We start from the raw sequence: 25,288 nt of genomic DNA, 5'->3' as shown, positions 1-25,288 counted from the left end.
CTACATACACATATATAGATTTATATTATTATGTGGGGGAAGGGGGGCAGGAGGGGAATTACTTCTTTAAAGTGCTAGTCACAGAACACACATTGATAGCACTTCTTTTTGCTATAGTTATGTCGGCAAGGCAATGGTTAACCAGCCTATTTAAGTATCGGTGGGGGAGTGCTTGTCCATGCAGCCTGCCCTTGAGGAAACACATGCGAAATGCGTTGGGCATGTCCTGAGTTTCGGTGTGCCCCTCCAGTCCCTGACCTGCAACAGCATCAGTCTGTGACACTGGACACCAAAAGAACTCCTCTTAGACAACCGGTGGGATGAGCAGGAAACGGTCCAGGAGAGTGTTGGGTAACGGCCATCCTGGATATCAATATAAAGTAGGGAGCCCCACCAGGTGAGATCCGTGAACAGCATTTTCTTTGTGAATGCAGACCCGCCAACATTTTACACATAGAAATAGGTCCCACTGTACCTGCTCTACTCCTGCTGGACAGAGGTACTTCCAAGCAATTCCTATGAAAGTCCCCGAACCCATGCAGCTTCTGCTTACCACACACAGAAAGCATTCTAATAGGTACAGCTTGCGTTACAAAAACACGTGGGGTACCGATTAAGTAGGTACAGTTGGAGAGTATGGTGAGTGCAACTATTAACATTTTATTTTATATACATTTCAATAAAAAGTATTATACAAGGAGAGGTGTTATGTTTGACAGTATCATCTGTTTACCTATATATGGCGCCTGGGGACACTCCTTCCACACACTTGTGTTTATTCATGGGCTTTTGAACATCATTTATTATTATTTTTATTTGACCTTTTCTGGAGTATGGTTTGCGGTATTTTAACTCAGTGTATTGTGTTTTTTCTGCTTTTACGATGGTTACCTTAAAGGAAAATATTTCAAATTTTTATTAATTGGGGTGTAGCTTCGTTTTAATATTTCTTTGCATAACTCCATTAAGTACAAGTGTACATTTAACTAAATATACAACATAGATATACAGGGAGTCCTCGCTATCCAACGTTTCACTTTACAATGAATGGAATATCCAACGCTTTAAAATGCCACCCTATCGGCCATTTTTCAACACCTGAATGCGTTATCCAACGCTCACCGCCACTGATTAACATGGGACTCACTTTACAACGGTTTCACTATCCAACGCTACTTCCAGAACGGATTCCGTTGGATAACCGAGCACTGCCTGTACAGCTCTTGATAGGGACTAGTATGGGATTGGATCTAAACGAGTTACAGTTCTGCACTGATTTCAAGATTGCAATGGTTATTAAGCATTTCTACTTTATTTCACCAAAGCAGCCATATTGTTCTCCTCTGGGCTTTAAGACTTGTAGGGAATTTCCCCATAAATTACGTGATAAGAATTTTAAAAAAGCATCGTTTATTTAGAATATATACTTTAACAATAGAAGAATTTTTTTTATTATTCAAAAACATTTATTATTTCTATATATATAATTTATATGAAACCCCCCACCCCCCTACCCACACATATTTGTTCAGAGACCTACATACAAACACTGTATACCCCCACCAAATGTATGACTTTCTTATTGTAACTTTTTGCAAGTGTGCATACTTTCACCACCCATACTGCTCAAACAATACACATTGGCTGGATTTTCTGCCAATCCCTTTATCTTGAATTCTCATTGGTCCATGGGAGAATGAGGAAGCCAAGCGGTGAGTTCCATGCCTCTCTTTCACTAACCCATCTTTACCAATGAAACTGTAGTATTATGATCGATAGGCGGGGGTTGAAAGTCAGAAGGAGGCTTGGAACGCATAGTAGTGCTAAAGTCTGAAGTTCACAAGATTTTAGTATTGGTGCTCCTGCGCTTTAGCTGTATATGGGGCTGTTATGAACTTGTGCTGGACATTATTTGCCACAAGTGGCAATATTCAGTACATTGCATCAAATGACTGTGGGATCATAACAGCAGTGTCACCTTATTAACTGTGTACTAATCTCAGCAAAGGGGTGCAATGACTACTGCAGTGTCTGGCCTTCTGCATGTCTTGGAATCCTACAGAGGCAGAGACAGAGTGGTGAGTCCATAATCCAAGTGAGCAAATCAGGCTGGGCCAGATTGATAACATGTATTAGAAGGACCAGGAGACTCCTGATATCTTGTGTGGACTAAGGAGACTGGGAGAATCTCCCATGGCAGCCTGCGCTGTGTGTATCTGAGTCAGTGTGTTCTGTGTATCAGTGTATGTATATGTTTGTGTCAGTCTGCTGTGTGTTCCATGTGTATCGGTGTATGAGTGTGTCTTCTTTAGTACCGTATATGTGTATAGAATACTTGCCCGGTGGACACAATATGGACACAGGGTCTGGCTTGCTCCGGCAGCCAATAGAAAGCTGCAATGTTGTTGTAACATCAGGAGATGATGTTGCAACTTTCTGTTAATGACCACGCAACCAATTTTGCATTATTTTCGTGTCCCTTCCTGACAACAAAAACTCCAATCTCTCAGGAATATGGTGTCCCTGGAGATAAGAGGACCTCAAAATGGGTTTCCATAAATCTTCCCCCCCCCCCTTCTGATAAAAGAATATGAATATACATGCATACCAGTAGTGGGATTCAGAAATTTTAGAAACAGGTTCTCTCGACATGTTTGTTTACTTTGGACAATCATCCGTGGAATAGCGCGAGCAATAATTGCGACCCTGGAACGTGAAAAGCAGCCGTACAGCTGAGGACCAATGATCTGTAAACACTGACATTTTTTACACAACCTGTGCTCTATAGTGTTATTTACTGCACCAAAATAACTAAATATTAATGTGTCTCTGCTAATAGAGGGGTATATTTAGGAGCCCATGTTAGACATGTATTAAGTTTCTCAGGTATACCACCCCCCTCCCCCCCTGCATCTCACATTACCCTCTGCCACCCCACCCTCACATCTCTCCCCTCACATCTCCCCCAGATTTTCCCCTCATCTCCCCCTGACCTCAAACTACCAAGTGGGGCCGCGGGCGGCGAGCAGCCTCTCCTAGCATGCTTTGGCATCACATCTTTCCCCTGCAAATTTTCTCAATATGGCCATGTGGCGTCACATGGCGCTGCGTTGCCATGATATACATAGACACACTTAGTGCTATACAATAACTATGTACAATAATTGTACCTGGTGAATTAATATATATATATATATATATATATATATATATATATATATATATATATATATATATATATATATATATATTAATTCACCAGGTACAATATATATATATATACAATTTAAAAAACTTAGACGCCAACTCGAATTTTTAGCATGGCTGTTCCAGTGTCTCTTCCCCCCTCTTCCGCACAACTTTGGCTTCTAAAAATTCTCCCCCGACTCTCACTGACACTCCTCCTAGGGGCAGGCATAGTGCTGGATGTCTCCGCCTCTCTCCCTCCGATGCCGATGCCCTCGCTGTGATAAGAGGCATATACGGTAATAGCGAGTGCGCGCTTCATAAGGTAATAAACATATACTTCACCCAGATCCAAAGCATGAAGGAGCGCTAAGTTAGCCCTGAAATTGTGTAATTTCTTTTTTGTATGCAGTAATATACCTTTTGTTCCGTTACCTGATGTGCTGTGTTTCTTCCAGTCCCTTGAATCTGAGTGGTGTGTGTGTATGTATGTATATATATATATATATATATATATATATATATATATATATATATATATACATATATACATATATATACACAGGGGTCGACAAATCACCAAAAAATCTACTCGCCGAACAAAAAAATCTACTCGCCACCTAGTACCACACGTGTGCTGCTTGGGCCAATAGGAGCTCGCCACGATGTTAAATCCACTCGCCTGGGGTGTGCAAATGTATAGGTTTGTCGAACACTGTATATATATATATACTGTAACATCAGTTACATCAGAAATGTAACATCGCCGGAACAAGAGATCAGTGTATCTCGAAAGCTCGCACAAATAAAAGCATTTCGTTAGCCACAGAACGGTATCATCTATTCATTCTTGATTTTATATATATATATATATATATATATATATACATATATATATATATATATATATAAACACAGAGAAAAGAAATCTCTTAAAGAGCACTCAGACAAATGTTAGCAAAAAATAGAAAGGGTCATTTTATTAATCAAAAAATAACAGACATACAAACAACTAACTGGAGAACCTGCCTGACCAGAAATGAAAAGAGAATATAGAATGAAAAATAAATAATTAAATTATATGCAATTAAATAGACCCAAAAATGTATAATAAAATATCCTAAAGTGGTAGCTCTCTGCGGGAACAAAATTCCCACAATGAAGCAAACCAGACTGGCCGGTCACATGGAAAAAACTAGGATAGAAAATATCATAGGTCTACACAAAAAAACCCCATACAAACATACAAAGAAACCATCATATGATGGTTTCTTTGTATGTTTGTATGGGGTTTTTTTTTTGTGTAGACCTATGATATTTTGTATCCTAGTTTTTTTCATGTGACCGGCCAGTCTGGTTTGCTTCATTGTGGAAATTGTATAAACATACATACATACATAAACACACACACTGTATACAAAGCTTGGCATGATCAAATGTTATAAATAAAAACATGTTACTGTGATTCTCCTCTGAGTTCCAGCTCATTTTGGTCTAAGGAAGTACAGAGCCAGCAGCCCATTCACTGACACTTGCTTTTGTTCTTGTTAATAGTTTGCCCTTGTCCTCAGATACGGATGCTGTGTTACAGCTGCCAGCTGGTGGGTGGAATCCTGGCGCAGAAGGGCGGGAAGAAGCAGGAGTCCGCCAAGAGCCTTCTGATCATCGCGTCTCAGCTCAGCCACTGCCGGACAGTCCTGCGACTGTTTGATGACCTGGCCATGTTCGCTTACTCCAAGCAGTATGGGCTGGGGAGGAAGGTGTGCTGAGAGTTAAGACCCTATTACTTTGGTTCGCATGGTGCCAGAGTTACAGTCAGAGACAATCTCCACAAGAAATATTTCATTTAAACTATATAACTGCTCCCTATAACTCCTCCTATTGCCCCCTATAACTCCTCCTATTGCCCCATATAACCACTCCATATAACCTATTGCTCCATATAACCGCTCCCTATAGCTCCTCCTATTGCCCCATATAACTGCTCCCTATAACTCCTCCTATTGCTCCCATATAATCACTCCGATAATCTATTGCTCCATATAACCGCTCCCTATAGCTCCTCCTATTGCCCCCTATAACTCCTCCTATTGCCCCATATAACCGCTCCCTATAGCTCCTCCTATTGCCCCATATAACTGCTCCCTATAACTCCTCCTATTGCCCCATATAACCGCTCCATATAACTCCTCCTATTGCCCCATATAACTGCTCCCTATAACTCCTCCTATTGCCCCATATAACTGCTCCCTATACCTCCTATTGCTTTGAGACGTTCATAACAACCGTTAATTTATATTGAACTCCAGAAAACACAGCTTTGGAGCCTGACACCTAATGGTCTTTTAATTATCCTAGGAGGAAGATGCTCTGGTCAGGTGGATTTCTGTGATCGTTAACATATGTGACCAGCTTTACTACCCGTGTGAACACGTAGCGTGGGCGGCAGACGCTGGCGTTGTCCGCGGGAAATCAGAGAAGTGGTGGACGGCTAGCACTGCACTGTGGGGTCTGTCTCTTGTTTTGGGAATCATGAGGTACGTGTGTGCCCCACCTCCCCGGGGCATAGCATGATTTGTATACTGTATGCCACTCCTATTAATTCCTCATCAGTTTCTCCGTAACGAACCATGCAGACTGTGTAACCCCTTCACTTCCAGACAGGCTTGCAATACTTTAATTCACAGTCCCAAATATGTATATTCTTTTTAAACTTACCAGTGTACAAACTCACTCTTAAATCAGCAATCCCACCCAGAAGCCTACATTAGTTTCATGTCACTAATGTCAGTATCTTGCTCCCTGGGCATGTCCTGCTTTCTGCTCTGTAAAATAAAACATGTACTGTTAAAAATCATGATTTTCTTAATCTCTAGCTTCTGGTAACCTTTACACTGCGTATTTATGAGAGAGAAAGATCCCATATAATGCACTCACCTCCACTAGTGATACAATAACACATTTTATTAATTATGTAGAAAACTGAAAATTCAATTAACCTAAATAATAGCACCTGCCGTGGTAAACTGTCAGATTAATCTAGACTACTGTTTCTAGAGAAATCAATCTTATAAATCCAATATGTTAATATCACATGATAGATTTAACTGAGAACATCTGTTCACTGTATGCGACTAAGCACACATCACATCTTTCAGAGGGGATCTCAGCGGGTACAGATAGGCAATATATACATTAATTGCCACGTATAGAGTACACGCTAATGGTATAGATTACTTAGTGCCTATATACAAGACCCATCATAGCAAGTACTGCATAGAAGGTAGTGTGTTTTAGCATGTTTAAAACATTGCACTCTGGTGTTACAGATATGAAGAATGCTATCTCAAGCTAGTGGCTTCCTGGTTCGGCCCACATCTTTGTTAGCTATCTGCGAGTATAGAGGTATACACATATACAGAGATGCAAAAATGTACATATAATCGGTGGGCTAACTGGTAATGGCCTTTCCCTACAGAGAAATGCATCTTTACCACTTAGTGTGCAAGCTGGATGATCCTTGCGTCATCCCCCATGGGTGATCCCGCATTGTATCCAATATAACACAGGTGTTATGTGAATATATAGAGTACATGCTAATAGTATAGGTTTCTTAGTGTCCATAACAAGACCCCATCATAGCAAGTACTGCATAGAAGGTAGTGTGTTTTAGCACGTTTGAAACATTGCACTCTGGTGTTACAGATATGAAGAATGCTATCTCAAGCTGGTGGGTTCCTGGTTCGGCCCACATCTTTGTTAACGGTCTGCGACTGTAAAGATATGCAGATATACAGAGATGCCAAAAATGCACATATAATCGGTGGGCAAAACCGATTAGCCCAGCGATTATATGTGCCTTTTTGCATCTCTGTATATGTGTATACCTCTATACTCGCAGATAGCTAACAAAGATGTGGGCCGAACCAGGAAGCCACCAGCTTGAGATAGCATTCTTCATATCTGTAACACCAGAGTGCAATGTTTTAAACGTGCTAAAACACACTACCTTCTATGCAGTACTTGCTATGATGGGTCTTGTATATAGGCACTAAGTAATCTATACCATTAGCGTGTACTCTATACGTGGCAATTAATGTATATATTGCCTATCTGTACCCGCTGAGATCCCCTCTGAAAGATGTGATGTGTGCTTACAGTCGCATACAGTGAACAGATGTTCTCAGTTAAATCTATCATGTGATATTATCATATAGGATTTATTAGATTGATTTCTCTAGACACAGTAGTCTAGATTAATCTGACAGTTTACCACGGCAGGTGCTATTATTTAGGTTTTAATTGAATTTTCTGTTTTCTACATAATTCATAAAATGTGTTATTGTATCACTAGTGGAGGAGGTGATTGCATCATATGGGATCTTTCTCTCTCATAAATACCCATATTCTTTATCCCAGGTAGCACCACTCCAGAAAGTTCAACTTGTTAGCTGAGCAGGACCATTTCCCCCTCTTCCCTTTCCCTATTGAATTACAACCTTTACACTACACTAGACTCTGGGGAGGCCTCCATTTTATCCTCCCGTGCACATAATATTTCAAATTCTTCTATCTCCTGAACGGAGCATCAGATTCTAAAAATAAAAACAGCGTTAGAAGTGCAAGAAGAGATCTCTTAAAGTAAGAAAAGAAAAATGCTGCTTTTTAAAGGTGCAATTCCACATATCATTTCTTAGGGGTCTCTGACTGGGAAAGTGTTTGCTAATTAGTAATGCCTTCTTTCCCCTTATTCCACCATGTACTTATCAGAGATCCAGTAAAGATAAGATAAAGGGAGAGATAGGGCTGTACAAGCTCTTGCTGATCACAGTGGTATCGCACAAGGGAGCAGCCAGAGGAATTCACACCCTCCCAAGTCTAACTTTAACATGTAAAAATACTTATACTGTAGTTGTCATATTTGGATTAAAAAAATTATCAATTACCCACATGAGACCTCTTAAACGTGGAACTGGAATTAGTTCACTTTGGATTGCCCCTTTGCCTGGCATGCATCAATGAACTGTCAATGGATTGCTTGCTACGTTTATGATTGTATCCCTCTGTTTTATCACCAGGTCTTTGAGGATTTTAACTACACTAAGAAGAGAAAACAAGGAAAAATATTCTGAGTAAGTGTGTGTGTATATGTATGTATGTATGTATGTGTATATATATATATATATATATATATATATATATATATATATATATATATATATATGTATGTATGTGTATATATATTTTCATGTTGCGGTACAATGTGGTATATATATATATTTTTTTTTTTTTACTTGTGAGCACATTCACATGTCTTAGACAGGTCTGCAACCCTGCTTTTCACTATTATCACTATTATCACCTAGCATACAGTGCTTCCACTGCAGCAAAGGATTCTGGGAAATGACATGCAAATGAGCACACAGTGCTACCTTTTGTCTTAAAGCCATAATTACATGACACCCTTATGCCAATGCATGCTGCTTTAAACACAGCTTTTAAACAAAGCCTGGGATGAGATGCAAAGCCAGTGAACCCATCTCTATATCTATATCTATCTCAAACACACAAATAGGGCCGCAGTCTAATCACCTATTCAAATCATTAAATCACAAAAAACAGAAATAAGGGATACAAATGCCCTCTGGTGGTGCTAAAGGACCAAAATAATATGAACACACAAAAGAGAAAAAAGAGGTTCTGTATGATTTTTCATTAATTTGAGTGCTTTATACAGGACTTCTTTTTTCTCTTTTGTGTGTTTTATTTATTTATATATATATATATATATATATATATATATATATATATATATATATATACAGGCATACCCCGCATTAACGTACGCAATGGGACCGGAGCATGTATGTAAAGCGAGAATGTAGTTAAAGTGAAGCACTGCCTTTTCCCCACTTATCGATGCATGTACTGTACGGCAATCATCATATACGTGCATAACTGATGTAAATAACCCATGTGTAACAGGCTCTATAGTCTCCCCGCTTGCACACAGCTTCGGTACAGGTAGGGAGCCGGTATTGCTGTTCAGGACGTGCTGATAGGTGCATGCGTGAGCTGCCGTTTGCCTATTGAGCAATATGTACTTACTCGCGAATGTACTTAAAGTGAGTGTCCTTAAACCGGGGTATGCCTGTATATTAAAAGAAATCCGCAGCACTCTCCATCAAGTTGCAAAAAAAAAATAGGTTTATTCAACACATGAGGCAAACCAATGCATACAGAGCAACGTTTCGGACAACACTCGTCCTTTCTCAAACTTGATGAGCGGCCGGCAAGTGCCACACGCGCGGCCGCAAAGTTATGCATTGTTCACCCTAGAGAGCAGGCCCCCAAGAGAGCGGCCCCCCGGGCTATAGTTACGCCCCGGGGTGTCTCCCCTCTCCTATCAATTTTCCCCAAGTTTAGTCATCAAGACACCAACAGGCCATGTTTTCAAGAATTATCTAAAGTAAGATGTGTGTGTGTGTGTGTGTGTGTGTGTGTGTGTGTGTGTGTGTGTGTGTATGTATATATATATATATATATATATATATATATATATATATATATATATATATATATATATATACACAGTGTTCGACAAACCTATACATTTGCACGCCCTGGGCGAGTGGATTTAACATCGTGGCGAGCTCCTATTGGACCAAGCAGCACACGTGTGGTACTAGGTGGCGAGTAGATTTTTTGGTGATTTGTCGACCACTGTGTGTGTGTGTGTGTATATATATATATATAGGTCAACATATATATATATATATATATAGGCAACAGGTCTTCCCTGAAGCACCCTTATTATCATACAGACAACCCCATAATCTCAAGAATATTATGGTGAGGAGTAAAGTATTCAGCAGTACAACTGAATGCGGGACAAAACCATGCCAGGACCCAAGATGCAAAACCTGCGCAATGCTCTACACAGCGGACACAATACAAATACCACACAAGAATCGGGAATACAAAATCAGAGGAGGGTTCACCTGTTCCTCCAGCAATGTCGTGTACCTCATCATGTGCATGAAATGCCCAGGGGGCTGCTACTACATAGGTGAGACAGGACAGGGGCTAAACAAGAGAATGAACCTGCATCGCCACAGCATCACACGCGGAACAAGAGACAGTCCTGTTGGCGAACATTTCTCTGACTCTGGCCATAAGATGAACGATCTGAGGGTTGCCATACTCAAAGGTAATCTTAAAACCCCGAAAGAGAGACGGTTGCATGAATACAAATTTATGCAACTGTTCGGGACACTTAGCAGTGGCCTAAACAGAGATCGAAATTTTATGAGTCATTACTGACACTAGCGAACTCTCTTCCCATGAGCGCTAAAGGCCATGTCTGTACATACTGTGCTATATGTATGCACACACAGCTGTCTCTCACACATACTAATACTCCTTATTTTTCCATCCATATACACCAATAGTGACCACATAGTATCCACACACACTTTTAGTTGTGCTACAAACTCTCACATTTCCACACCCACCCACACCATTTATATTCCTCTCACTCCACACACACCTTGTGTAGAGCACTGTTTATACTGTGGGCTCTCCATTCATTTTTTATTCACACTGATACACATACACACTCTTTCTTCACTTGCTTTCAGTTACCCTTTGACACCTCTAGCCATAAAACACATCCACACCGGGGGAAGGAGAAGCACAGATAACATTCCAAGAGACACTGTTTTTAAGTTATCCTTGCTTCATTCATTGTAACATCGCCGGAAGAAGAGATCAGTGTATCTCGAAAGCTCGCACAAATAAAAGCATTTCGTTAGCCACAGAACGGAATCATCTATTTATTTTTTGATTATTGAAGCTCGGCTAACACGGTACTGATACCTCTACATATATATATATATATATATATATATATATATATATATATATATATATATATATATATATATATATATATATATATATATATATATACATACTAAATTTAGACAACAGATACTTTATCCTTTATCTATACTTACTTATTGATACTTTCTCTCACATATACTTACTTATTAATCCAGAGGAAGGCAAACAAAAAACCCCAGAGTAATATCATCCAATGATATCTCATAAGGGGAAAATAAAATTCCTTCCTGATTCCAAGAATTGGCAATCAGATTAATCCCTGGATCAACATCCTTCCCATGTTTACTTATTTGGTATATCCCTGTATACCTTTCCTTTCTAAAAATATGTCCAACCTTTTTTTGAACACATCTATTGTATCTGCCATCACAGTCTCCATGGGTAATGAATTATTTACATCAGCTACAAGTCAGAATGCTAGAAGTTCCCCTGCACGGTCTCAGCTAGTAGTGTGGCGCATAATGCTGTCCCGGGGAATGTTTGGGTGCACGGCTCTCAGATACACATACCCAGTATCTCACACAGACACACATACCCAGTATTTCTCACACACATACACAACATCTCCCACATACACAGCATCTTACACACACATACTGTACACATCTTACACATACCCAGCATCCCACACATACCCAGCATTACACACACACACACACACACACACACACACACACACACACACACACACACACACACACACAACATATCCCATATACGCAGCATCTCTTACACACATACACAACTTCTCCCACATTCACAACATCTCCCACATACACAGCATCTCACACACACATACACAACATCTCCCACATACACTGCATCTCTTACACACATACACAATATTTCCCACATACATTGCATCTCTCACACACATGCACAACATCTCCCCCATACACACACAGCATCACACACACATACACACACACACACACACACACACACACCCACTGCGGTAGGATCGGGCTAACCCCTCCATCGTACCGGTCGGCCTGATCAAAACCAAAGTGGAGCCCCCTCCATGTTTATGCCAGCAGGCTGGCGCTCTGGTGCTTCTGGTAGTGAAAAGGTTAATGGGTCAGTCCCAAGTAGCAGGTCAAAAAAAAGTTTTAAACAACTCTGTGTAATCGGTGCGTTTGTATAATTGTATTTATATAGCACGACCTTGTATGCAACGCTTTACCTTACAATAAGAGGAAAATAAGGGGTATACGTGCTACAGGGAAATGACAACATCAGGCTAAAGGAGACCCTGCCCCACAGAGCTTACGATCTAAGTAGAAAGATTAAATCCCCATTAAAGTGACTTTTACGATTTGGTATCTTGTGATAAATGACTGTCTTGCTTTTCTCGGGGAACACTGAATTCAAGCAGATCAGCTACTTCTGTTTATCTGTTTGACTAATAATTACTTTGCAAACAAAAGAACAATGCAAAGCTGACAATTTACCTGGGGCTTTGAGGACTGACAAACAGTCTTATCACCAGAAGTCATTGGGTAAACATCCTCCAAAGCTTTTGTTTAACATGAAAATGTTCGATGTTTGGAAAAAAAAAAAGGATTTAAACATACTTCCATTTGTCCAATTTTGCCCTAACCCGTGTCGGTTCGTGGCATTTAACCTATTAAACATATCTCTGTCTTTGGTTCATTTTTTATTTTTTAAGTGAAACTTCTTTGCTGGGACCAAATGTCTTTTTCTTGGTATGGAAGTGGGGTATGGAAGTGGTCACTGCTGGCAGATGAGGCCGTCGGGCCGCGCATGCGCAGAAGATGCCCTCACCACATTGTCGGCTCGCAGATGCGGCCATCGCCGCGATCAAGCGCATGCGCACAGCACAGAAGGCTCCTCGGGCCCTTGCACATGCGCACAAGAATACTCCGGCCGGTCCCGGCGCGCATGCGCAGAGGCCTCTGGAGCTCGGCAGCCGTCAGCGCGTTGTGCTTGGGAAGCAGCAACAGCAGCACCAGAGGAGGAGAGGACACGGAGCCGAGACCACCCATCCACACACACACTCACTGTCACACACACTGTCACACACACACTGTCACAGACACACACACACACTGTCGCACAAACACACAAAAACACAAGGAATTTACAAATTCACAATTAGTGCAAATAGTTAATACATGGGGGGTGCCGAACACGCGCGTTCTAAGTCAAATTTCTTTGCGTTTTGTCAATGAAATTGTATTTAGATTTTTGATTAAAAACATCACCAACACAAATACAATTCCTGTGACAAAACAGTCACAAAAGACAGAGAAGTTTCGCTTAAAATGCGCGCATTTGGCACACACAATTTTTTTTTGTCCCAGGAGGGACTGATCCTTTCATTTCTTGAACTGTGTTATACAATCCAGTGTGTTAACGGAGACAGCGCATTTAACCCCTTCACAGCCAGAAGGGGCCTGCGACGCATTGCTACACCTCTGGCAGCGAAAGGGTCAACTTAACCGAATGAAATCCTTCTTTTGCAGGGGAGAAGGTCCGCTCAGCCGGGGTCAGATAAAAGCCCAGGTGAGATCGGAAGTCCTATCGATCATCGGCTCCCTCTCCGACCTGGCGAATGCCGTCCACTGGATGCCCCCGGGGTTCCTCTGGGGCGGGCAGTCGCCCACCTGGCTGGTGGGTTTGATGGGGACCGGGTCGTCGCTCATCAGCATTTACCAAACCGCCGTGGGCGGGAACACAGGTGGTGTTTGAGGCCCAGAGACGGAGCGGGGGGGTTAGCCACGCACTGTGATCCCAGTGACCTGAACAGTTTGACCTTGGGAAAGTCAGAGAGTGAGACCTGCGAAGGCAATTTGACATTGAGAGGCATTTTCAGCCTCCATCAAAGGTGTCCTCTCTGGGAGGCAGACAAGCCAATTTTCCGCCCCTGGACAATTAACTTCACCAGTCTCCCTTGTGCTGGTCTGAAGCCCTAGGTGTTGAAAGCGCAATCCCACCTCGTCGGCCAGTTGAATTTAGTTGGGGTCTCTGAATGGGGAAGTTTTTTTTGTCGGTTTTCCAAACAAACTACCCCTGGGTTAAAGAACTAATCAAACATGTCACTGCCATTAGTTCATTTTGGGCCCAGCAGCCATCTTTATTTAGGGCAAAACTCGCTAATGTCAATAATGTCCCAGAAAAATGATCACGAAGAGGCTCCATGATTGGAATTAGCTTAAATAAAATGTAAACTAAAACATAGTGGTACTGATTTATCCCCTTCCAGGAGATTTTTAATACAATCCAATGACCACAAGAGGGCAACATTGTATATGATTTTACTGCATAGATGTATAATGTACTGAACGTTGCGTTACCTCTTATCCCAGGGCATATTGGGATATGTAGGTGATTTGGCGTTTTTATTTTTATCAAGTTTAAATATTTTTGTCAAACTTAAAGCAACAGTACAGACTGCATTATGATTGCTTTATTTTTATTGCAGAATTGAAGCAGGGGATCTCCGGCACTGAACTGTGTTAATTTCAGCTCCCGAGACCCCCTGCCTCTAGAGATACCTCTGTATATCTGTGCAGTTTAAATGTCCCGGTCACGCAGGCAAATCGGAAGCCGCACCAGATGATATCAGGGCTTCCTATTGGCTCGTGTGATGCGGGACACTTAAACGCCGCCATTATGTTAGGCACACAGTTCTCTGCCTGCATATATACAAGCACAGCTACGGAGGTAAGTATATCTGGAAGCAGGGGGTCCCCGGAGCTGAAATTAGCACGCTCCGGAGACCCCCTGCTTCAATCCTGTAATTATTATTATTTTGTTAAACGCAATGCCGGATATAGTGCTGCTTTAAACATCATTAAACAGGTGGTTACTGTAAAAATCTTATCTAACTCCTCTCTAACCTTTTCTGTTCCTCAGTATGTATCTATAGCTTTATTTATATAGCCCCCACAGTATACTCTACACTTTACAAAAGAGACCATACAGTGCAGGGAATTATAATACAATAAGTGCAACAAAGTCAGACAGTAAGTAAGACAATCCCTGCCCTGGAGAGTTTACAATCTAAATAATCTCTCCCTAAAAACTCCTATTGCTCCATATAACTGCTCTCTAGAACTCCTCCTGTTGCTCAATTTAAAAACTCCCTTAATGATTCTATCATTAGCCAGACAGATAAATAAATGTCTGAAAATAACATTGTATTCATTTTGCCTGGAACACAAGTTTAAATAAATGTTTTACTTTAAGGGTGTGGAATTTTTCTATGGAAGCCGACTTCGTTGAATTAGTTGTACAAAAAAAATACTTTTCCCCCGCTGTATGCGACTGCCTTTTAAATTGGTGCCTCTGTGTCTTATTGAAGTTTGGGGATGTTATTATACGGTCTGTTTATAGCTCTCCCTCCTTCCAAAATAACACACTGCCCCAGACATCAGTGTGATATAATTATCACAGTCTGTGGGATCTCCCCGCTGGAATGTTGACCTTTTCTCATAGAAACCTAGCATTTGACAGCAGATGAGAACCACTTTGCACACACAGTCTGCCCGTGTTCCTCTGTATTGTAAATCCTCAGACCTTATTCGGTCCTCGTCTTTCTTTCATACCTCATGTCTATCCCAAGCATATTTAGTTCTACCACCTCTGTGGGGTGGCTATTTCATGACTCCACCACCCTTTCCGTAACGGACTTTCTCCCATCTCCCCTGAGCCTCCCACCCTCCAGCATCAGAGAATGACCTCTTGTCGTAGCACCCCTTTCTCTGAAACATGCTCCCTCCTGTACTTTGTTGAAACCTTTCGTGTACTGTATGTGACCGTTTCTATCCTATCCCCTCTCTCCTCCAAGCTGTGCATACAGATGTAGCCAGAGCCGCTGTCCCCAGAGCCGCGTGAAGGAAAGCAAAAAGCTGCAGCTCCGGGCACAGTAAACGCTACGGGGGGGGGAGGGAGGCGGGGTGAGGGGGCTCATCCTGATTGCATCTCCCCCACAGAGAGAATTCCTACTGCCAGCTGATGTGGTCAGGATTATGCGAACAAAAACAGAAAAGCCAGCGCATCATACAAAATGACACCACATACAGTGCAATACCTCAGTGCTCATCTGCTCATGAAAAAGGAACATGGCACCCCTTGAACATAATTCTCCTTAACCGCTAGGATCGCTGTGCAGTGTAGCACGATCCTCGCAGGCAGGGCCTCCTTCCTCCTCCGGGCCCCAGAATCCCCCCTCTCCCTCATTGGTTAAGATCTCTGCATATATGAGCGCGACGTGAAGAACATGACAGGGGGCAGCATATATAAGGTAATGGCTCTGCTATCCCTCCCCCCCCTCCCCCGCATCCCTCCTGCACCCTTCAGCCCCTCAACAGTTGCTAGCCGCTCCCTCCCCATGTATACTGCCGGTAGCCCGCTGCCGTCCCTCCCCCAGGCAGCATCCATACCCCAGCTGGCTGTGGGGCCCAGTTTCTCAACAGCCCCCAGGTCCTTAACAGCCCAAGCCACCCTCCAACCGCCCGGTACGCACCAACCCCCCTCGTCTACCCACTGCTGAACAGCCACTTGGTCAGACGCCCCCCTCTTCAGCCACTCCCCCCTCTCGGTCAGCCCCCCCACTCTTCATCCCCATGGTCAGACTCGCTCCACATCCCTTTGGTCACACCTCGGAGGGATTATTGTAGTGTGGGTGGGGGGTTGGGGGGGGTGGGGGAGGGGCGGTTAAATGGGCTAATAGGAAGCAATGACATCATCACTTGCTTTGCAGCTTCCTATTGGCCCGCGTGACCGGTACACGAGCATGACATTCCTGCGCCCCCTATGGAGGTAAGGGGAATTGGGGGGCAACAGCTTTAAGGGCGACACATACTCTAGGGATGGGCCTGTAACATCTGTATTAAGGTCCTTGACTCCTTCCTGATTAAGTCTTATGCTTAGTAGCCATTTTTTGCACAATCTCATTTATTTATGTTCTTCCGGAGCTATGGTCTCCAGAACTGAATAATAATAATAGCATGTTCTTGTATAGCGCTGCTAGTTTTAGGTAGCACTTTACAGAGACATTTTGCAGACACAGAGGTCCCTGCCCCGTGGAGCTTACAATCTATGTTTTTGGTGCCGGAGGCACAGGGAGATAAAGTGACTGGCTCAAGGTCACAAGGAGCCGACACCGGGACCAGGCTCCCCTGCTTCAAACTCAGTGCCAGTCAGTGTCTTTACTCACTGAGCCGTTCCTTCTCCCACTCAGCACAATAGGTGAGATCTCACCAATGATCTATGCCGGGGTGGTGAACTCCAATCCTCTCAAAGAACACCAGCAGGTGAGATTTTAAGGATATCCCTGCTTCAGCACAGGTGGCTCAGTCGTGCTGAATCAGGGATATCCTGAAAACCTGACTTGTTGGTGGCCCCGCGGACTGGAGTTGGCAACTCCTGCTAATATCTCTCCACACATAACATGACATCCTGCTGGCTTTCCGCATAGCTTTGCTACATCAAATCCGCTGAAATAATGACTCCAAAGTCCCTTTCCTCTATAGCAGTTGACATTATAGAGCAGGGATGGCCAACTCCAGTCTTCAAGGGCCACCAACAGGTCAGGTATTGGGGATACCCCTGCTTTAGCACAGTTGGATCAATCAGTGGCTCAGTCAATGACAGCTGTGCTGAAGCAGGGATATCCCCAATACCTGACCTGTTGGTGGCGCCTGAGGACTGGAGTTGGATACTCCAGTTATAGTGCCATTTTCATACATTCTCCTTTGTACTTTTTGGCATTAAATTACAGCTGCTGCATCGTTCCTCCTAAATCATTTTGTTTTATCTTTGTCATCAGCAAAAAAAAGGGCAGCTTCCCTTTCCAGACCATTTGTAATGTCACTAAGATATTAAAGAGCCCTGGTGCCAGTACAGATCCCGGGGGTACTCCCCTCTGTCTCGTATCCTTCAATTAATGTCTTATCCATTCAACCACCCATGTCTAATCCCAAGCACGGCAACTCGTTTATCAGCCTTCTACTGTATGTGGATCAGTATAACAGGCCTTACTAAAATCTAGACAATCTACTGCCTCACCCGGATTACCTTAGTCACCCAGTCAGCACAATCGATCAGATGTGTTTGACAGGATCTCGCCCCATTAAATCCTTGCTGCCTTCAGTCTTTTTGTACATGTTATTTTTATTGATACTTTCAACGTTTTCAAAGGGGAATAGGAGAGTGCAAAAATCGAAGGGGAGTGGGGCGCTGGGGGGACCACGAGTTACACATATGTTGTGTTTGCTTTATTTCCTGACAATGATATAGTCACATTATTAGTGCATTTGCGTTTTCAATTATCTGGACATCAATATATACTCAAACGCAGACGGATGAAGAATAGGTTAGGGAGAGAGAGCTGCACAGTTTATTATATCGGATGGAATTCTGGGAAAGTGACATGCAAAGGTGGACCCTCATTTAGCTGCCGGTTTTTTTTTTTAAACATGGATGTTTCTCTGAAGCCTGTAGATCAGGGGTGGCCAACTCCAGTCCTCAAGGGCCAGCAACAGGTCAGGTTTTCAGGATATCCCTGCTTCAGCACAGGTGGCTCAATCAGTGGCTACCCCATGGCTAGATTGATTACAAATCCTGACAGCACACTTGAAACGGGGCCGCCCTGGCAGTGACGGGGTTAGCCCAGCTTTCCTGTTTCAGACGCCGCAGAGAGAATTTGAGGTGGCAGAGAAAATAAAAAACAGAAAATAATGGCCGGGGGAGCCCACCGGGAATTTGGTTAGAAAAGCAGTCTCCATGTGGTTCCAGCGCCATAATTACTGAGGCCGCCGGGTAACGCACGATTAACACGCAGTAATCTGCTTTCACTTGAACGCAAGATGGTGCATTACTGTATGTTAACTGGCTGGTATATGTCTTTTCCACATATACCATAAAAGGAGAAATCCATGCAATATCCTATGTTTTTTTTTTTAAATAAATCGGTACTGTAGTATTAGATAATACATACTACATTTTTTAAAAATTCAACTTATGCCATTTTTCATTCGTTTTTAATATACTGAGTATCCTTTCATTTCTGTAGCAGGCTTTAGCACACTTCCCCAGCAGTGCAAGATCTCTGCAACACTTTCCTGTTTGTGATCATTTGTTGCCAATATTCCCAGCCATTTCAGCTGCAACCTGTAACAATAGATAACCTTAGTAATATAAGGACACATTGCAGCTGCTGAGTTGCACTGACTGAAGGATTGATTGAAACGGAAAGGCGGCCATTTAGTGAACCCCGAGGAAGCAGGATCTTTGCTGGTTGATCACGGGAGAACGAATCGATTGGCAGCTTAGGTAATTCGGTTTCAAGAAAAGGTAATCAAAGACTGCATATATTAAACGGGGGGGAAAAATAGCAGTATGATTAAAGTGCTGCTTGGAAGGGGTTAAGAGAGAAAGAAGGGGCATTGGGGAATATCTACGTTCCTGTAAGCATCGAGTGCCGCTGGTGTTGCAAGTGTGAGTTTTAAAGAAGCCGTTCCCTCGGCTCGTATTTTTTAGCTTATTTACCATAATGGGAAGCGCGGGGCCCCTGAGCTAAAATGTGCTGTTTTTCAGCTGCGGGGAACCCCTAGTTCCGGAAATACTTACTGGGGGCAGGTGCTGCCGGTACCTTCCCGCCCAGGGGAAAGAAAATGGAGGTTTAAATCTCCCGCACTATGCAGGCCATTAGGAAGCCGTTATATCAGGAGTCGCCAACTCCAGGGCTCAAGGACTACCAAAAGGACAGGTTTAAGGATATCCCTGCTTCACCACAGGTGGCTTCAATCAGTGACTCCGTCAACGACCTGTGCTGAAGCAGGAATATCCTTAAAATCTGACTTGCTGGTGGCCGTTGAGGACTGGAGTTGGCCACCCCAGCGTTACGTCATCCATCACAGCATCCTATTTCCGTACATGACGTGTGGGGGTGGGGGGGGTTAAATATGCAGGAGAACTAGCAGCACCTTTCCTGGTATGTATGTCAGGAACCTGGCGGCCCGTGGAGTTGAAATTAACGCGGTTCAACCCTGGGGACACCACAGCTTCCCAGTCATGTAAAAAAAGGGGTGTGAGGGGGCACAGTCAGCTGCTTTTAACAAGACGCAGTTTGAACACAGCATTGACAATAGCATTTATGTTTGTGTTCTGCAGGGCATGCAAGGCATTCTGGGAATTCAGGTACTGTCCCATCTGTAGGCAATTCTCTCTGTCGCAAGAGGAGGTTGCCGGGCAGAGATAGGTAGGATATCTGTATCCTCTTGCCCCACACAGGCACCATCGCCACTGCCTCAGAGTCCTTCCACGATTTGCAGTCCTGACCACTGTGAGCTCCCGTGAGGTTGAGAGTTGTAGATCGCAAGCATTCAGCGATCTGGGCCTCTGTACAGATCCTATGCCGGTCCAGGACGATTTGCCACAGCCATACCTCCGGACGTCCTGCCAGGAAGGTAACCCCCTAACTTTACCCCACAAGCCCCTAACGTTAAGTTCTTACCCTAACCCATTAACCCCTTACACCAACCTTCACCCTAAACTTTAACCCCTTACTCTAAAGCCCCTAGCCTTAACCCCTTACCCTAAAAAGCTAAACCTTAACCCCTTACCCTGAAACCCATAACCGGAGCCATTACCCTAAGATCCCCAACCTTAACCCCTTGCCCTAAAACCCCCAAAGATAATCCCTTAATAACTTACCTTTTCTGCGAGACTGTCAGCGGCCGGCTGACCAGCGGCGGCAAGTTGTCCCGTTACGTGCTATGCGGCACCTGCGCTGGCGGAGTTTCAAAGCTCCAGCGCCCTGTGAGCCAACAGGAAGCCGTGACATCATCAGGTGCGGCTTCCCATTGACCCGAGTGACGCGGGAGCTTCAAACTTTGCAGAGATACCCCGCTTATGGAGATCTGTATCTCAGGAAGCAGGGGGTCCCCAAATTAATGGGGTTCAGCTCTGGAGACCCCCTATTTAAATCCTATGTTAAAAAAATAATAAAAGCACATGAATTGCTTCTTTAAATAACGTTTGAAACGTTTAACATTTCCACGGTAAATAAAACTTTAAAAGCCAAACCTATTTATTTCCCACAAACCAGACATAAGTGAAACAGTCTAAGGGGGGTAGATTCAGGAAGCCGATTACCCAGGTGGGTTTATTTGACTGAAGCCTTGCGGGGCGGGAGTAACCGCCAGACCGCGGCATTTATTAGACCGCGCGGAGATCAATCCTCCAACGCACAGCTAGAGCTATGAATAATGCAGTGCAAGCCTGCGATGAACTGGGGAAACTTAAACCCCTTCAGCCCTGAAGGGGGTTAAACGTCAGAGAAAAGGGACAACCACAAAGACGGTACAAACGGGCCTGGGGTAGGAAGGACGCAGCTGGCGCTTTGAGCCGGGATAATGATGCACGTTCCGCCTGCAAGGCGACTGCTTTCAGCTTAACATCATTAACACCCAGGCTTATAAAGAATGGCCTCATCACATAGTCTGAGCGCAAAATGATTCCATCTCAGCTTTATTACCCAGAGTCCTCTTGGGAATATTGAGAACAGACTTCTTCTTTTTTTTTTTACCACTTCGTTACCAGAGGGGCCTTAGTCTGGCCACAAAAGTCCTTTTTGGTGCTTGCTTGTTAAAAAGCAGATAGTGTTTGGAGGTGCGATCCCAAATGAATTTATTTATTCCCCAAATTGCACTGAATTAAACTTTTTTTTTAAATGATTGATTTAAGAACATTTTTCTTGTCTTTATAAGGTGCAATCTTCAGGCCAATTGAACCAATGGCAGTAAATCGTTTTTATAGGTGACACGCAGGGAAATCGAAGCTTTAAATAGCATTTTTCCATTTCTCTTGCTAACCCAATGCGTTTCTCACTTTGTACAATCCTAAATCTCCAGCCTTTGCGCAGACAGCGGGGCCGTAGCCTTAGGCTGAGTCCTCCGCTAGTGCTGAGCGGGCGGCGCTTGCCGCGGTTACATACATATATAGATATATATAGATAAGTCCCCGCTCACGCGGTGCGCGCGGGCACACACGCTCACCCGCGCTCGGCAATTATGTAAACAAAGAAAACTAACTTTCCAGCACGCTCACTGCTCCCCCCCCCCCCCCCCACGCACGTAAATGCAGGACACCAGGCGCTCAGCGCCAGCGGGGACTCAGCCTTATTCTGATGTGATTGTTCGTTAGGCAGATAAAAGGGCAGCAGCAGAAGTGCCTGATAGGGATGGATTTCATAGGGCTCGGGGCTTTAAAACACCTTCATTTATACAGCTTACAAATATATCAAATGGAGACGAAGGAGCAGTTCCCCGGGAACATGCTATTTTAAACTCTGTGAACCCCTGGTCCCCGAAATACATACCTGTGTAAATGTTGCGCCTGTACCTTCCCCACTAAGGGAAACAAAATGGCGGCCTCAATCTCCAGTGTTAGGCTGGCCAATTGGAAGCCACAACATCATCTGTTGCAGCTTCCTATTGGCTCATGGGATGAGGCGGGATTTAATCATGTGGAAGTACTGGCGATACCTTTCCCGGGATGTATCTCCGGATCAAGGAGGTTAAAGGCGGAACCCAGAGCTGAAATTAAAGCGGTTAAGCGCCAGGGACACCCTCATTTCTGCCCATGGAGTAAAAAGGGGGAAAGGGAAGGGCAGGTGTCCAGTATTGGACCGGACTGTCCTGTATTGGACCCTCTGTAACACTGGACATGTATGTGTCCGGTATTATCTCTCTGGACATAGTGACCTGACTGGCTTGGGGGGCTGGGGGATTTCCCCGAACAGGGAGAGAACAGGGCTGTTGCTGGGGGGGCTGGGCAGCTTCCTCCATCCTGATTGGCTGCTGCTGCTGGGTAATCCAGCCAATCAGGAGGTGTCAGGAGCATAGGGGTGGGGTCAGGGGGAGGAGGAAACTGCATGGAGTAGAGCGAGGTGAGATGGGTGTGTGCGTGCGTGTGTGAGTACATGCATGTGTTTCCTCTCACCTTTCACCATTGTGTCTAGTATTTTTGGGAAAGGCACCTGGCAACCCTACTCACTTATAAGGAAGCGGATTACTCTGATAGTGTTTTCTTTTGCCTATGTGGGATTACCCCCTTTCAAATAAGTAACAAGTAATCAAGGGCAAGTTTAACAGGCGAAGAGAATATAAGCGTGGGGAGTTACTCCCCCAAAGAGCTTACACTCTAGACATAAAAGCAGGCGCTAAATAATTAGCTTAGTAGTATTGTCTACTAAAGTCCTAGTAGTAGCCTTTGAAGTGGGTGGTTCGAATCCCGGTGTCAACTCTCTCTGTAACCTTGTGAACATCACTTTACCTCCCTGTGCCTCAGTCAGGCACCACAAATTAGATTATAAATTCTTCAGGACAGAGAATGGTGCTTGCAGACTTCTATGCATACATTGTTAGCGCTACACAAGAAAACAAATATTATTACAATGCTTTGCCAGCCCCTTCTAGCAGCAAACGGCTGTGCACAATACAAGGCAAGCAAATGTGAGCATTCCTGAGCCGCAGAGCTTACAATCTAATGCTTTAAAACCAGCGCTTTGTGCTTCTGGCAGCCAGGTGAGCAGGACAGGGAAATAAATACTGTGCCTGGGTGAGGTCAGTCTCAGGGAGATTATGGCACAGTGTCTGCCGATTCCCATCCACGCCCTTCCTCACAATGGTACATTTTGCAACCTTGCGCTTGCGTTACACTCGTGTGAACTCTATCCTCGCTGCCGCCTTTTGATTTCTGCATGCAACTCGTTTCTGGGAAAGCTGCAAACCAAAAACATCAGCGAGGGAAGTGAGTATCGTGTGCTGTGTGTGTGTGTAACTTTATTTATATAGTGCCGTCCATGTACACAGCGCTCCCCTGCAGTAATACGTCACCTAATAATGCAGCAGAAAATGGGAATCAGGTATAAAAGTAACATTAGGAAAAGGGAGTGCTGCCCCGAAGAGCGTAAACGTGGCCAAGCACTCCTGACTTGGGTTGCTAGTGATATCCTGGGCTGTAATAGGAGATGGTGATGTTGGAGCTAGCCATGTGATGATAATAGCTTGTATGCTATTTAAGGGGTTATATGCTTGCCGGGCAATAAGGCACTCAGCCGTTTGGATAATGTGTGGCAATTCCATCCTGCTGTGTATTAGTAGGGGTTATTAAGGTAGCCACTGCAATAGGGCACTCAGGAGTTGGGTTACCATTATGTTATATCCTGGTTATATGGCAGGCAGTGCAATAAGACACTCAAAAGTTGCATAATCACCCTGTGTAAGATGTATAAGGGCAATTAGGCACCCGGGAAGAGGAAATACCCCCCGAGAGAAGCTGCAGGAGCTTTCAGAGGTAATGTTGCCAGGTGTCCAGTATTGAACCGGACTGTCCTGTATTTGGACACATTGTCCAGTAAAAAAAATGGAGGTAATACTGGACATGTATGTGTACGGTATTACCTCTCTGGACATAGTGACCTGGCCGGCTTGGGTGGGCTGCAGGATTTCCCTGAGCAGGGAGAGAGCAGGGCTGTTGCTAGGGCACTGGGCAGCTTCCTCCATCCTGATTGGCTGCATTACCCAGCAGCAGCCAATCAGGAGGAGGTGTCAGGAGCCTGGGGGTGGGGCCAAAGAGAGGAGGAAACAGCATGGAGTGGAGGTGTGTGCGTTGTTGCTACTTTCACCATTGTGTCCATTATTATTGGAAAAGCCACCTGGCAACCCCATTCAGAGGGGTATGGTCCAGGGGTAAGCAAACTCAGACAGGAAGGATTGTGATGAAGCGGTTAACAGAAAGTGGTGTTACACAACAGCTGAGCAAACACTGTGAACCTAGAGCATGGAGATTGTCTATCAGCAAATGAGACTTCCTGAGCAAACAGCTACAGAACTAACTGGGGAAGTTGAGCAGGACTGCAAGGTCACTGCATTAACCCCTTCCCCTCTAAAAAGAAAACCCATTCAGCACTGAAAGGTGGTGTGTGTTTGTGTGTGTTTGTGTGTGTATATGTATATGTATATGTATATATATGTGTATATATATGTGTATATATATATATGTGTATATATATATATGTGTATATATATATGTGTATATATATGTGTATATATATGTGTGTATATGTATATGTGTATATGTATATATATATATAAACCATAGTACTGAGTTAAGTTATGGTGAGTGAAAAAAGTGACAAAAACCCTCCACAGGAAAGCAAATA

General features: G+C 43.8%; 1 protein-coding gene across 2 annotated transcripts; it reads left to right on the top strand.

Moving 5' to 3' along the window:
• The first annotated feature begins 1,800 nt into the window (after nt 1-1,800).
• Nucleotides 1,801-15,302, top strand: LOC142481568 (peroxisomal membrane protein 11C-like). 2 transcript variants are annotated; one of them, XM_075582948.1, is made up of 5 exons: nt 1,801-2,078; nt 4,741-4,946; nt 5,545-5,723; nt 8,265-8,318; nt 13,578-15,302. In XM_075582948.1, exons 2-5 carry the CDS (start codon nt 4,764-4,766, stop codon nt 13,801-13,803), a joined length of 642 nt encoding a protein of 213 aa, XP_075439063.1. In that variant the 5' UTR covers nt 1,801-2,078; nt 4,741-4,763; the 3' UTR covers nt 13,804-15,302. The 2 variants fall into 2 exon arrangements, with proteins under 2 accessions (XP_075439063.1, XP_075439062.1); XM_075582947.1 differs by having other exon boundaries at nt 1,803-2,078; nt 4,758-4,946.
• The last annotated feature ends 9,986 nt before the right edge of the window (nt 15,303-25,288 follow it).

This window comes from Ascaphus truei, unplaced genomic scaffold (genome assembly GCF_040206685.1).
Source record: "Ascaphus truei isolate aAscTru1 unplaced genomic scaffold, aAscTru1.hap1 HAP1_SCAFFOLD_2800, whole genome shotgun sequence".
Taxonomy (NCBI): Eukaryota; Metazoa; Chordata; class Amphibia; order Anura; family Ascaphidae; genus Ascaphus; species Ascaphus truei.
This window is presented reverse-complemented; position numbering and strand designations above follow the sequence as displayed.